Source organism: Dipodomys ordii, unplaced genomic scaffold (genome assembly GCF_000151885.1).
Source record: "Dipodomys ordii isolate 6190 unplaced genomic scaffold, Dord_2.0 Scaffold58, whole genome shotgun sequence".
In the NCBI taxonomy this organism is placed as follows: Eukaryota; Metazoa; Chordata; class Mammalia; order Rodentia; family Heteromyidae; genus Dipodomys; species Dipodomys ordii.
The window spans coordinates 222,744-236,201 of record NW_012267274.1 but is presented as its reverse complement, the minus strand read 5'-3'; the positions used below and the strand labels follow the sequence as shown (position 1 = coordinate 236,201).

Below are 13,458 nucleotides of genomic sequence, written 5' to 3'. Positions count from 1 at the left end.
GTGGTGCTGAGGAATCGAACCCAGGGCCTCAGGCATGCAAAGCTAGCACTCTACCACTTGAGCCACAGCACCACTTCCGGCTTTTTTCTTTTTGCTTATGGGGTGCTGAGGAATCGAACCCAGGGCCTCATGCATGCAAGGCAAGCACTACCTACCGCTGAGCCACTTTCCCAGTCCTGAATTACTAATTTTAATAAGTCTCAGATTACACATTTTTAAAAAGTTTATGCCAGTATGGGAACTTGAACTCAGAGCCTTTTACTCTACCTTAACTTTTTCACTCAAAGCTGGCACCCTACCACTTGAGCCATACCTCCACTTCTAGCTTTTTTTGCTGGTTAATTTGAGGTAAGAGTGTCTTAGATTATCTGCCAGGTCTGGCTTTGAACCATGATTCTTAGGTCTCAGCCTCCTGAGTAGCTAGGATTAGAGGTGTGAGTCACTGGTGCCTAACTGAAATTATACAGTATGCACTATTATACATTATACAGTAGCATTTTATATGGGCTATAAAGTGCTAAGAAAGCATTAAAAAGGCTACAGAATGGCACAGGTAGACACAAGGAAATGTCTGGAGGAGATCAGACCAGAGGTTCTACAAACCACAGACGCACAGCTGTTCCAGGTGCAGAGTTGTCGAGCATAGGTCTGGGTGGCAGGCCACGTTGTGTGTTAGTCTGACGTGAGTGGGATGTTACCGTCAGGAACACTGCACTCCCGCTGGTCAGGACAGCCAGAGGTCCTGTGCTGTAGCAGCCCTGAAAGGGATCAGATGACAGAGTCAAGTCATGTAATGGCCTTGTGTCAGTCTCAGTGTACTCCTCCCTACGGCCCTGGCTGAGGAGATTGTGGCTGGTGTGATTGATGAGCTCCTGTCTCTAATGTTTCTGAAACAATTCAGCATATTGCAGTTGTAATTATTTGTTGACACACAAATGTGATCAGTTTGTGCCTTGTGGTGTGCTGACAGATGGTAGTTGTTTGTGTGTGTGTAAACAAAATGTAGAGCCATTCTGTGTTGGCACTTTTGTGCAAATGGAGAAGTTCAGTTCCAAATGCTTGCTTCCTGGAGTGGAAGGAGTGAAGGCTGATCCCAATGTTAAAGCTATATTTCCTATCCACACAGAGTAGCCAGAGCCCTGCCATCCTCACACAACCACATCCGTCTGTGAGGGCCCCTTCTCAGAGCCATTGGATGGGCAGTGTGTTCTAAGTGGACCTAATACCCCAGAGGAGGGGGAAGGCATCCCTGAGATTGGACACTCAGAACCCCCCTGAGAGTGTGTGCTCTAGAACCCCCTGAGAGTGTGTGCTCTAGAACCTCCCTGAGAGTGTGTGCTCTAGAACCCCCCTGAGAGTGTGTGCTCTAGAACCTCCCTGAGAGTGGACACTAAGAACCTACCTGAGAGTGGGTGTTCTAGAAACTCCCTGAGAGTGTGTGCTCTAGAACCTCCTTGAGAGTGTGTGCTCTAGAACCTCCCTGACAGTGGGTGCTCAGAATCTCCCTGAGAGTGGCTGCTCTAGAACCCCCCTGAGAGTGGGTGCTTTAGAACCTCCTTGCGAGTGAGTACTTAGAACCTCCCTGAGAGTGGGTGCTCAGAATCTCTCCGAGAATAGGTGCTGTAGAACCTCCCTGAGATTGGACACCCAGAACCTCCCTGAGAGTGGGACACTCAGAACCTCCCTGAGAGTGGGTGCTCAGAATCTCCCTGAGAGTGGGCACTCTAGAGCCTCCCTGAGTGTGTGCTCTAGAACCTCCTTGAGAGTGGACACTCAGAGCCTCCCTGGGAGTGTGTGCTCTAGAACCTCTTTGAGAGTGAGCAATCAGAACCTCCCTGAGAGTGGACACTTAGAACCTCCCTGAGAATGAGCACTCAGAACCTCTCTGAGAGGGTGTTCTAGAACCCCCCCCGAGAGTGTTGCTCTTGAACTCCCTGAGAGTGGGACACTCAGAACCTCCCTGGGAGTGTGTGCTCTAGAACCTCCCTGAGAGTGGACACTAAGAACCTCTCTGAGAGTGTTGCTCTAGAACCTCCCTGGGAGTGTGTGCTCTAGAACTCCCTGGGAGTATGTGCGCTAGAACCTCCCTGAGAGTGGGACACTCAGAACCTCCCTGAGAGTGTTGCTCTAGAACCTCCCTGAGAGTGGACACTAAGAACCTCCCTGAGAGTGTTGCTCTAGAACCTCCCTGAGAGTGGGTGCTCTAGAACTCCCTGGGAGTGTGTGCTCTAGAACTCCCTGAGAGTGGGTGCTCTAGAACTCCCTGAGAGTGGGCACTCCAGCACTGGTGCTGGCACCTGGATGCTGGCTGATGGTGCCCCTCACACTTGAGAAACCCCAAGTTCCTGGTCCTTGCTGTTAATCTGTGCTTGTGATGATGTGGGAAGAAAATCAATAGTTGTTCACTGACTTATTTGCTCAATAAATAAATGGCTGGGTCTTAGATCCATGCTCCAGTTGTTGGAGGGGTCTTTAAACCCATGCAGATAGCTGCTGTTTATCTGTCAGAATTATCTGTTAGTTACATTTTGCTTGCACTTCATTATATAAGTAAAAATAAGCCGAATGGAAAGTATGGGATGTGACTTTTTCAGAAGTTTTTCAGGACTCTGTGAGGTGAGGGCTCTGGAATTAGACTCCCCGTGTCCCGTGGTAGCTAGCTGGTTCTGGGACTGTGGCACGCACGGAGCATGCGGCCAGGGGCATGTGCGACCCTCCGCCTCCCCACCCACCTCCACCGAGGAGGAGCTGTCCCTGAGCCTCCCAGCTCAGCCCTGTCCAGCGCTGACACAGACAGCGCTTCCAGAAAGAAAGGCAGAGCTGCCTCCGGCCAGCCCCCGCCCTCGCGGCACCTAGACACCCCTGCGGACCAGCCGGGGTGAGGTCGGCCACCTCCGTGTCCGCTACACACTGTCCTCCACAGGTTCCATCTTAAACACCCCGTGCGGACCAGCCCGGGTGAGGTCAGCCACCTCTGCTCACAGAGGCCACGGCCACCTCCCTGTCCGCGACACACTGTCCTCCACACGTTCCGTCTTAGGAAGGACAGCCTCTGCCTCACATGCCTGAGGACCCCTCCTTGGAGGAGGGAGGGAGGTCATTCCAGCCTCAGGCCTGAGTGCTCGGGACGTCTGTGCCCCCTCTTGAGCCTCCCCTCCCCCCTTCCCTCCCCCCCCCCCCCCCGCGTGAGCGGCCCCAGCAGCTTTTAGACTGCTGACGGGTAAAACTCGGAAGGGTCGGCACGTCACCTGGGCGTGCCGTGGAGAAGCTGTGAGGAAGGCGTGTTGCAGACTGCAGAGCTTTGCCTGCAGGGGCAGCTGCGGGGCCCGGGACGGCCTCACCCCAGCACCATCAAGCAGGAACCACTGCAGCATGCCTCTCCACAGTACAAGGGAGCGTGCTTCTCAGAGTCTGGGAACCAAGGTGTCCTTCACCGTTACTGATGTGTCACTGAGCCCCGTCCGTAGCAGCCCCTCCTTCCCCCCTTCCCTCCCTGCCCTGGGCTCTCAGAGGAGCAGAGTGCTGTGACACCCCTTCCCCTTGTGGTTCTCAGGACACCTTCTGACGCCGTCACACTGGCTGGCAAGATTCATTAGAGGTTAATTAAATCCATCTCCGAAACAATGAGCAGCCAGTGAGCGGAGCTGACTGCAGTAAATTAAATGCACTAAAGGCAGCAATTGTCCATCCTGGTGGACGGTGCAAGGCCCTGGGCCTCGAGCGAGACCCGCCTCTGGGCCCTGGAGGCTCTGGGAGCCCAGTGGGGACTGCTCGTGGTTCTCAGGGAGGGGGGATTACGGGGATTGGACAGCGCGGCCTGTGAAAGAGGCTCTGTGTGTGCAAAGTGAAGAGGCTCTGTTCCCCGGACCCAGCAGCGTCTTGCGTTTCAAATGCAAATGAATGCAAACATGCCTGCAGGGCAGAACTGAAAAGATGATACTGTGATCAAATTTGGCACTGCTTACACCGTAATTAAAACGTACACAGATTAAACACGATTATCATGTGCCATCTAATAGGCCCATGTGTCGTTACACTGATTAATAATGCAGCTCCGCTCAGCCCTGCGGCCGGCTGGGAGTGCTCGCAGGGTGTGTTTTATGCCTTGCGTGGTGGTGACTGGCAGCTGGGGTGCTCTGCTGGCTGTGGTGACACAGAGTGACAGCAGTGCCAGGAGCTCCCGTCTCTGCGTGGCCCGCACTGCACCTGCCGCCCATCACCTCGCTGGCAGTGGCAGTGATGAATGAGGTTTTGGAGGCTGGTGATGGTTGTTAGAATTCAGTTGCCAGTTGCTGACAGGTGTGCGCTCAGGTACAGGCCCAGCTGGGCCTGCTGGGGAGCAGAGCCCTGCCAGAGCCCTGCCAGGGCAGGGCTGCTTCCAAAGCTGCCTGTGGAGAAGCTCCTGGATGTGCCTTTCAGACTGGCACCAAGGGGGGCACCGGCAGTGTTGAAAGTGAGTCCGGTACACAGCCCAGCTTCTCTGTGCAGGGACTGCAGCCTGCAGGAGCGGCCGTGACCCGAGGCCACAGGTACTCCTGGTGTCCAGGACGGCTGTAGGCCAGCCAGGAGGTGGCATCACACCTTGCTCTTGCCTGGTGGAGCCCCTGGCCCGGCCCACGACCACCTCCCTGGGCTGCAGCTGAAGTGTCGCTGGGTTCTTGCTGAGCCAAACTCTCTGCCGTGCCTTTCTGCACACAGACACCACCGTGAGCACGTGGCGGGGGGGGGGGATTGTGCAGACTGCGCCAGGAGTGCCCATGGCCCATGGTAAACATCTTCATAAGACATGTGCCCAGGTTTTGCTTCAGGCTAAGCGTGCATCAAGCCCAGCCTAATGTCAGCAGCCTGCAGCCCTGCCCTGGGTTCCCTGCTCAGAGGAAGGCTTATCTGAGGCCTTGTCCCCAGCTCCAGGTGAAAAGGCATACACTTGAGCTCTGTTGAGCTCTTGCTCCTTGGGTTTGGAGCCAGAGCCAGCGTGTCTTGCTCTGTGCTCAGACACCCGCGGTGAGCCCTGCCTTGTCTCCTGAGAGGCCCAGGCCTGGTTCAGTGGGCATGCAGCTCTACAAGCGCATGTCCACCAGCACCTGGCCCCCAAGCCACCCTCCCTCGCGCCTCTGACCCCCAGGCACAAAGGGGAGGGCCTGAGGGTCAGGAGAGCAGTGCTTTGGCTTCTCAGCGGTGCATGTCTGCTGTGCATCCTGGGAAAGGAGGCTTAGTTCAGATTGACTTTTATGTACCATTCAGTCATGTGTTTCTATCGAGCATAATTCGGCCTGCATGTGGCAATATTCCAGTTCAGGGTTGGTGTCCTACCTCTGAGGGCTCCCGTGGCCTCCGGCACCTGGTTTGGATGCCCATTGTCACAGGCCACCGGGATGGGCACCTGTTGGATGTGCCCACAATAGGGAATGGTTGGAGAATGAATTGAGATACTATTTTCCTGGACCTCCAAATTCATGTGATGAATGCAGGCTTCAAAGCCTTTGTTTTGCATTTCAGAGCAAGCAGTTAAGTGTCTGACTAGTTATCCTCATTTTCTACTCCATGAATGTATTTAAGACTTGAAGTAACATCCAAACATTTTAGTTATCAGGGACTAGATGGTGCCTATTTTGCAATTCTAAAACTCAGGTAGCTATCCAGTGACTTTCATATCCATCAGAATATAACAGTTGAGTTCTTAGCACCCTCTTGGCAGTGTCCTGATGTAAGCCCGAGCCGCTGCTTACTGGCGCCATGTTCTGCAGCTCAGGACATGGACAGCCTGGCTGGAGGAGGGACCACAGCACCAGCATGAGGTTTGGGCCTTTGGACGCATGTTGTCTTCCAAGGAAGACTGCTGTATGGATTTAATAGCATATGACACAGGTGACACGCTTACAGTAATGCTGAGAATTCCCAAGACAGCTATTTGTAGCCTAAAGAAGGTTTATCCTCTAGGTCAGTGCCATTTTCTGGAGGCATTCAGAAGATGTGAACTCAATGGTGAGCATTTCCTGCCAAGTCGTTTCAAGGGAGCCCCATGCCTGTCCAAGCCCAGGCAACAGGTCGGGCAGCTCTCAGCTTGGCCAGCCCTGCTGGGGCATGGAGCTTGTGTGTATGGCTCTTCATGTCAGAACATTTTTGTGGCTAGAAATCATCCAAGCACCATGGACGGATGGTAAGAGCCGCAGGGGACTCATGGCTGAGTTTCTGCATTTCTGTAGCCCCTTTCCAGCAATAAGCCACCCACACGTTCCTGTCCCCATGTTCGGCTCTGTGGGCCGTGTTTCCTTGATTACTGGGTCAACACAGCGCAAGTTCATACTTCATGGGGCTCCCGGCTGTCAGAATCAGAAAGACAGCATCCCTGTACAGGGAACCAGCACTGCTCACTGCCAGAGGTGCCCCCAAATGAAGGTGTCTGGTGTGGGCCCTGCCATGCGCTCTGCATGCCTGTTCCCATGACTGACTTCAGTTCTGCAGCGTGCCTGCCCTCTGTACCAAAGCCGTGCGGTCGGAAGCCACGGGCCTCAGTGCATTGGTAGAAGTTGGCCCAATTCCTGGGGCCCCCTTTGCTGGAAAAGCCCTCTCCCAAGTGACCACGCTGGGCACAGCGGCCCGTGGCCTGTATCCATGCTGGCATTCTGGATGTTGGGCCTCAGATGGGTGAGGATGTGGGCAGCTGATATGTGACTGATGGTGGATCCAGGTGGGGGAGCCCTGCTGCACGAGCGTGCACAAGTGTCTCTGAGTCCGCTTCTCTGTGTTCACACCCTGTGTCCATGCCATGTCCGACGAGTACTTCACCAAGCTGCACGGCCTCCTCGGAGCCCAGCTCTTGCCCACGTCCAGTCCTGTGGCTGCTCCACCTCCCAGAGGCAGTGCAGGCCAGGACCCCCTCCCAGCTTCACGTAGCCAACAGCAACTGAGACCCAACCGCCTTCAACGCTGTCTGGTTTCAGCCAGTGTCCCACCTGTGGCTGGCTGTCTACTCACTGCTGTTCACTGATGTCTCTTGGAGCCTGTGGCTCAGATTTCAGCAAATTATAGCCCTGTAGAGCAAGAAGTATCTGCAAATGGGAGAGGAGACAGTGGTGCTGGACGCACTGTTCAAGCTCTCCTCCCTGCCATGGAGTCCAAGATGGACCTGAGAACTGGGCATCGTTGGAATTCATGATGCTGGTTCTGTTCCCTGCCAGGATTCATCGTGGACAGCCTGCTGCCTGCTTCAGTACCTCTTTGTAAAATGCCAAAGACGTTCTCTAAGGACCGTTTCTCTGTAAGCATCTCCTTCCAGATGTTCCTGAGATTCGGCCGCCGCAGCCACTCCTCACCCCTTTGTCAGGGGCCTTTGTTCCCAATTTCATGCTATCAGAGATTCTGCATGTTTTCCTGCTGAAGTTGTCAAAGGGATAAAGGCTTGGGAGCAGGGTCGTGTTTAGAGGGATGGGAATGAGAAATTGGGAAGATGTATCTGCGAGCCCACCCACTGGCCGGCAGGGTGGCCCGTACCGCGTCTGGTGCAGGCCGGTCCCGCCTCCCTCCCTTCCTCATCCCTGGGCACCACGTGAAGTCTTCCAGCAGGCAGAGTGTGTAGTCAGGGCTGCCTCCGGAGCAGCCTGTGGACGTCTGCCAGCCACAGGTGGTGGTCCCTCACACGCAGTCCTCTGGGGCTTGGCGCCTTTGCTTGCGGGGCAGCTCTGGAATGGCCTTTGCAGGAACCCTCAGGCCTGCGGGCCCTCAGGCTGATCTGGGGCTCTGACCAAGGGTGTCCCAGGCCACAGGAGCGGCTGGGGCCCGGAGCCGCCTGGCTTCGGAGCACCTTGGTCCAATGTCCAGACCGTGGAGAGCGGGGTCAAGCTGGAGGTGAGGGCTTTGTTCTCAGCCAGAGGCTTGCTTTCTATAAGAGCTGCAGCACCCAACTGCATGTTGCTGAGCGGGGCTCACAGAGCTAGGTGGGGCCAGTTGCCCTTTTTCTTTATGGATGTGTGCTGAGAAAACAAGAGGCTGCTGCAGCCAGGTCTACGTGGGGGCGGGAGGCCCTCGGGAGCCTGCGTGGTGCTGCCCCAGCCTGAGCACCGGCCTGGAGGGGCAGGCTCTTCTGTGTCATCTGCAACCTGAAGTTAGTTGCTTTCAGTTTGTGAGAAAATCTAATTCAGCCCCTGAGGGTTCACACGCTGTGCAGCCGAGTCTGAGAACAGGTCAGCCCTGGTTCTAGTGTCTGAATATGCCTCTTTACCCATGGCCCTGTGGGTCCTGGAGCAGCAGCACCTCAAGTCCGGGACCCACTGGAGAATTGCAGAGCTCAGCACCGGAGGCTGTGCTGTGCACAGCCTGGGTGCCTGGTTGACCGGTGCTGTCCTGGGTACGGGTGGACGGGAGCGGTGGCACAGGTTTCTCTTCAGATCAGGTGTCCGCTGGCCCTGGCCTACCTGTCTTCACTCAGGCTTGACCCTTGACCCTTGTTCGTCCTCTGAGATGCCTCATTGTTCACCTGTGCAGATGTGCAGCCAGCTTCAGGGGCACAGGGACGGTGTCCAGCAGGCTGTCGGAATGTGTCAAGGAGGCGTGTCGCAGGCCTGCAGCACCACGGGGCAGCAGTGCCTGCCTCCGTGCTGGCATCAGGGACTAACGGCTGGTGCTGGCCGTGACCTGGGAGTGCACGGGCCTGGCGTGGTCTCAGGGCACGACTGCCGTCTCTGCAGGTGGAGCCTGTGGTGTGTGGTGCCCACGCCCTTGGCAGTACACTACAGATGGCAGCTGAGCTCCCTTAGCTACTGGCAAAGGCAGACTGGAATGTTTTTTATTTTTTTACTGCCACTGGCTGGGAGTGGGGGCGGGACACGGGTCCTGCCTGCAGACAGAGCCACCGCCTACTCTCCATGGCTAGCAGATACCTTGAGAAGCTCTTTCTGTTCCTCTGACCTCCATGGACCTTCCAGGACTGTGAGTGTACTTTCTAAGAGTCGCTGGGGCCCGTCCAGCATCCCAGGGCAGGATGCAAGGCCCAGACACCCTTCCAACCTGGTCTTTGCAAACGCTTGTTAGCAGACCCCTTGGCTGGGCCCAGTGTTCCCAGGACAACTACACCCTCTCCTTCCGGGTAAAACGGGCATGTGGAAGAGCCTGGCGGGGGGCGCGCTGGCTCCTGTCTGGAGGTCTCAGCGGAGCCTGGTAAAACGGGCATGTGGAAGAGCCTGGCGGGGGGGGCGCTGGCTCCTGTCTGGAGGTCTCAGCGGAGCCTGGTAAAACGGGCATGTGGAAGAGCCTGGCGGGGGGGGCGCTGGCTCCTGTCTGGAGGTCTCAGCGGAGCCTGGTAAAACGGGCATGTGGAAGAGCCTGGCGGGGGGGGCGCTGGCTCCTGTCTGGAGGTCTCAGCGGAGCCTGGCTGTTGCTGTCCTTGCAGACCCACCTGCATGGCAGCACAGCTTTATTTCTGTTTTTCTAAACAGGCTGTTGAACGTTGCACTGGGAAGACTTGGGTTATTAGGTCAACAAGCTGTTGGCCCCATTAATAGAGTCTTGAACTCAGAGAATGGTTTGGTTCCTGCAATGTGTGGCCCTGTACTCATGCATATCAGAGCCTCTGATCATCACGGGCTTTGCGCAAATCTAATGAGCTATATAGTTGTGTGATTCAGTAGCTCAGAAACAGCTGTCTCCCACTATCACCAGTGCCCTGGGCTGGTGACACCAGGACAGGAGCGAGTGTGGACACGGACCAGCAGGACAGAAGCAGGGATTCCGTGCTGCACACCTTAGGGTGCGTCCCGGCAAATTCCTGGGGAAGAAGGGCCGTCAAGGGCCAGCCAGGCCTGGGCTGGGTCACCCTTTCCAGCAGCCTTTGCTGCAGGCACTGGCAATGAAGTGAACCCTAGGTGGCTTTTTCAAAATAGCAGTTGGGGTATTTCTCCTCTTTTCAAAAGAGCAAAATCCCTTCCACCGCAGTTGAGCCGGGAAGGCAGGCCGGCTGCTTTCTGCATGAGTGGGGATGGCTTCTCTGAATTGGAAGGCAGCTTTGCTGGCCCAGCCCCTGATTACTTCTTTACAGCCTGTGAATGGGGTAGCTGTGTGGGAGGGTGTGGGAGAAGGGGGCGGGCCAAGAAATCTTCAGATGTCTGTCACTTGGGCACTGCCTGAGTGCTGAAATAAAGCAGTTTTTGCCAGCGTTTCAGCAGATGCCTTCAGGAAACAGAACGGAGGATTTCCTGAACCTCTGCCTTCCATGGCCACAATGGCCTCTGGCCCCCAGCCTGCCCATCTCCCCCTCCCTCCCATTCATAGAAAGAGGCTTAAGCCCCTTAAGCGTATTCGCACCCTTCTGGGATCCAGTAGGCAGAGTGGCTGGTTGTTTGGATACTTGTCTTAATCCCCTGCAGCCAGACTGATTTGTGACACAGGAGTCCAAAAGCCACTTCAGGGGCTTGGCTGGCTAGCTGACCTGTGCCCTGAGTGTGGACGACCTGTCCTAGGGTGGCTCTGGGCATGGTGGGCCTTGGCTGGGGTGCTGTGCGTAGCTGGCTCTCTGGGACAGGACAGCGGAGGCAGCCCGTCCCGGCAGGGCCACCTGGCAGCCATGTGCTTTTTAAAAGTAAAATTCATATATTCTCTTTTTCAAATAGGTTTTGAGATATATTTTACACACAAAACATAATTGGGCTGTGGACTGTTACTGAGGAAGTTTTCCAGGCCCTCCTCCACCGTACCTTCCCACACCACCCCAGCCCGGGTGCCTCGGCCCTGCCTTGTCGGGCTCTCTGCCCAGGCGCGTGTGGTTGTGAGATGTGTGGCCTGCGGAGGTGGTGGCTCTCCTCATCCAGCCGTGCCCGGCGAGGAGGCTTTATCTCCCCGCACCCTGGGCATCTGTCTCCCCCAGGCCTCGGTTTTCCCCCAGGGGGCATCTGCTGTAGGCAAAATGTACCTGCTCAGACCATCATCCCAGACCAGCCCGCGCCACCGTTTACACTTGTCCGAGCTGACAGCTCCTGGAGGCCCGGTGCGGCCCGCACAGTGCTCTGCACGCGCGGGGTGCCGGCCCCGTGGCTCCTTCCCTTGCTTTTGAGTAGGAATGCAGAGCACAAGGCAGGCTGCCTGTGTTCTGTGGGCTGCTCTACTCAGCCCGGGCTGGCACAGCTGCCACCCACTGCCCACGCAGGAGCGGCGGCTTTGCTGCGCGTGCTCCCCAGCTGAAGGTGCATGAAACACGGATTTCCGTGTCAGGCGGCCCCGGCACAGGGCACAGGAGCACTGAGTCCCTCCCTGTCTTTCCAGACACTCTGCACAAAAGCCACGATGCAGACAGTCCGGGCTGCCGACACCAATGAAGTTGTGAAGTTAATATTTCGGGAGTCAGACAATGACCGGAAGGTGAGTGGCTTGTGGCTGGGGCTCCTGACACAGGACAGCCACTGGCCGTTCCTGGCCTGGGGAGCAAGGGCTCGGGGCACATGGGCACCTCCACTCCCTCAGCACTGAGGCCTCTCTGACTTGGCAGGTCGTGCTCCAGTTGGAAAAGAAGCTCTTTGACTACTTCAACCAGGATGTCTTCCGGGACAACAATGGCACTGCGGTGAGTTTTCCTCCCAGGCCTGTGGCCAGTTACCCTCAGACTCCTCTTGGGAGACATGGACCACTCGGGCTTAGCTTCCAGGCCTGTGCTTGGCTTGGGGCTGGCTGGGTGGGCCGGTTAACAGGCACCCTGTTGGCATTAGACTCCTGCTGGCAGAGGTAAAGTCTTAGCTGCCTGTGGCGGGAACCAGGGAGTTCCTGGCAGCAGGGGTAAGCTGTGCCTCTGGCACGGGCATGAACTAAGCACATGTGTGTGTCCACATGTGTGTACTGAGCACAGCTGTGTCAACATGTATACTGAGTACATGCAAGCCCATGCATGTACTGAGTACATATATGTGCATCCGCATTACATATATACGTATTTGATGTGTATACTGCATACATGTGTGCCTGTGCACACTGGGTACCTGTGTGTCCATGCACATGCATGTACTGAGAACATGTATGTCCATGAATGTGCATGTAGTTAGTGCATGTGTGCTCATGCATGTGTGTGGACTACATTGTGCTGGTGTGTGTACCGAGTACATGTGTCCATGTGTATGCACATAGCGAGCACATGTGTGTTCATGTGTGTGTGTGCTGAGTACATGTCTGATAATGCATTGCATGAATGAGTGCATGTGTGCTGTTGTACGTGTGCTGAGTGCATTGTGCTATGTGTACTGAGTACATGTATGCCTGGGCATGTGTGTGTAGTGAATACATGTGTGTTCACAAATGTGTGTGCTGATGTGCTGAGTGCATCTGTGATGTTGTGTGTGTGTTGCTGAGTACATGTGTGTCTATGCATTGTGGGCCCATTGTATGCATGATCTTGTGTTCATAATTGTGTGTGCATCAAGCACATGTGAACTATACACGCATGTATGTGCATGTGTTTATGAGCATGTGTGTAAACTAAGCTGTGTGTTGATGAGAATGTACTGAGCAGGACTGGGACCCCTGCCAGAGGGAGTCGTGGCGCTCCTGCTCTGTCCTTTCTGCAAGGGTGTGCACAGGCAGGGCTGGTAGGCCCTGTGGGTCTCCAGATGGCTCTTACTGCAGCATAACTCTCCCGCTTTAGTGGATAGGCTGTGCAGGATGCCTGTGTTGAGGGTAAAGTGGCAGTGCTGGGGCTTGCCAGTGTCTGGCGGAGGCTCCTCTGTGGTGGTTCTAGGCCACAGTGAAGAATTAATTCTCAAAGTTGTCCTCGGCCAGCTGCTCCCTGGCGGGCACTTCCTGGGGATGGGGTGAGGACTGTGCTCCTGGCCTTCGGGGCTGCCAGTTTCTGACTCGGGCATGGCGGGAAGGGCACGTGATCCCGCTCTCGCGGGCTTCTCCTGACCCATGGGCACACCAGACGGTGCCTGACTCAGGCTGGGTGCCCGGTTCCCACATACCAGTGAGGGAAAAGCACCTAGACAGGAGAAGGCCGCGCCCAGGTCTGTAAAAAGACTAGCCGGGATCCCGTGTTCTTCCAATCCCCCCATCCCGGAGATCTGCCTTTGTCCCCTGGTCTCCAACTCCACCCCCATATCCTGTTTCTTCTCATGGGAAGTCACATCTGCACTTGATGCCCTCCAACCCAGAGTCTAGCAACTTGTGACTCGCTTATTTCTAGAGCCATGCAGGTCCATCCCCTCACATGATCAGAGCACACCCGCATTCGCCTCTGTCCTCCGGGCCCGCTCTGGCTCAGGGCCAGCCTTGGCCTCCTTCCTCCAACCTCCTCACTGGCCCTAGAGCCTGGAACGCTGGAGTCATAGGATCTGCTTTGGCTTCTCGATGGATAGCTCTCGGCACCTTCTCTCCACTGGTGCCCTGGTGCCCTCCCTGCGGAGCCTCCCCGGGTCACAGAGCCCCGTCCTCTTCCTCCACCTCCCCTGGGGTCACAGTACCTCTTCCTCCTCCTCTTCCTCCCTC

General features: G+C 56.0%; 1 protein-coding gene across 1 annotated transcript in view; it reads left to right on the top strand.

Moving 5' to 3' along the window:
- The window catches only part of Inpp5a (inositol polyphosphate-5-phosphatase, 40kDa), a 102,575-nt gene that overhangs the window by 70,609 nt on the left and 18,508 nt on the right, over nucleotides 1–13,458 (top strand). Inside the window, exons 13-14 of the mRNA XM_013021871.1 lie at nucleotides 11,254–11,349; nucleotides 11,477–11,551. Coding sequence (XP_012877325.1) covers nucleotides 11,254–11,349; nucleotides 11,477–11,551 — 171 coding nt within the window. The remainder of the gene's footprint in view (nucleotides 1–11,253; nucleotides 11,350–11,476; nucleotides 11,552–13,458) is intronic.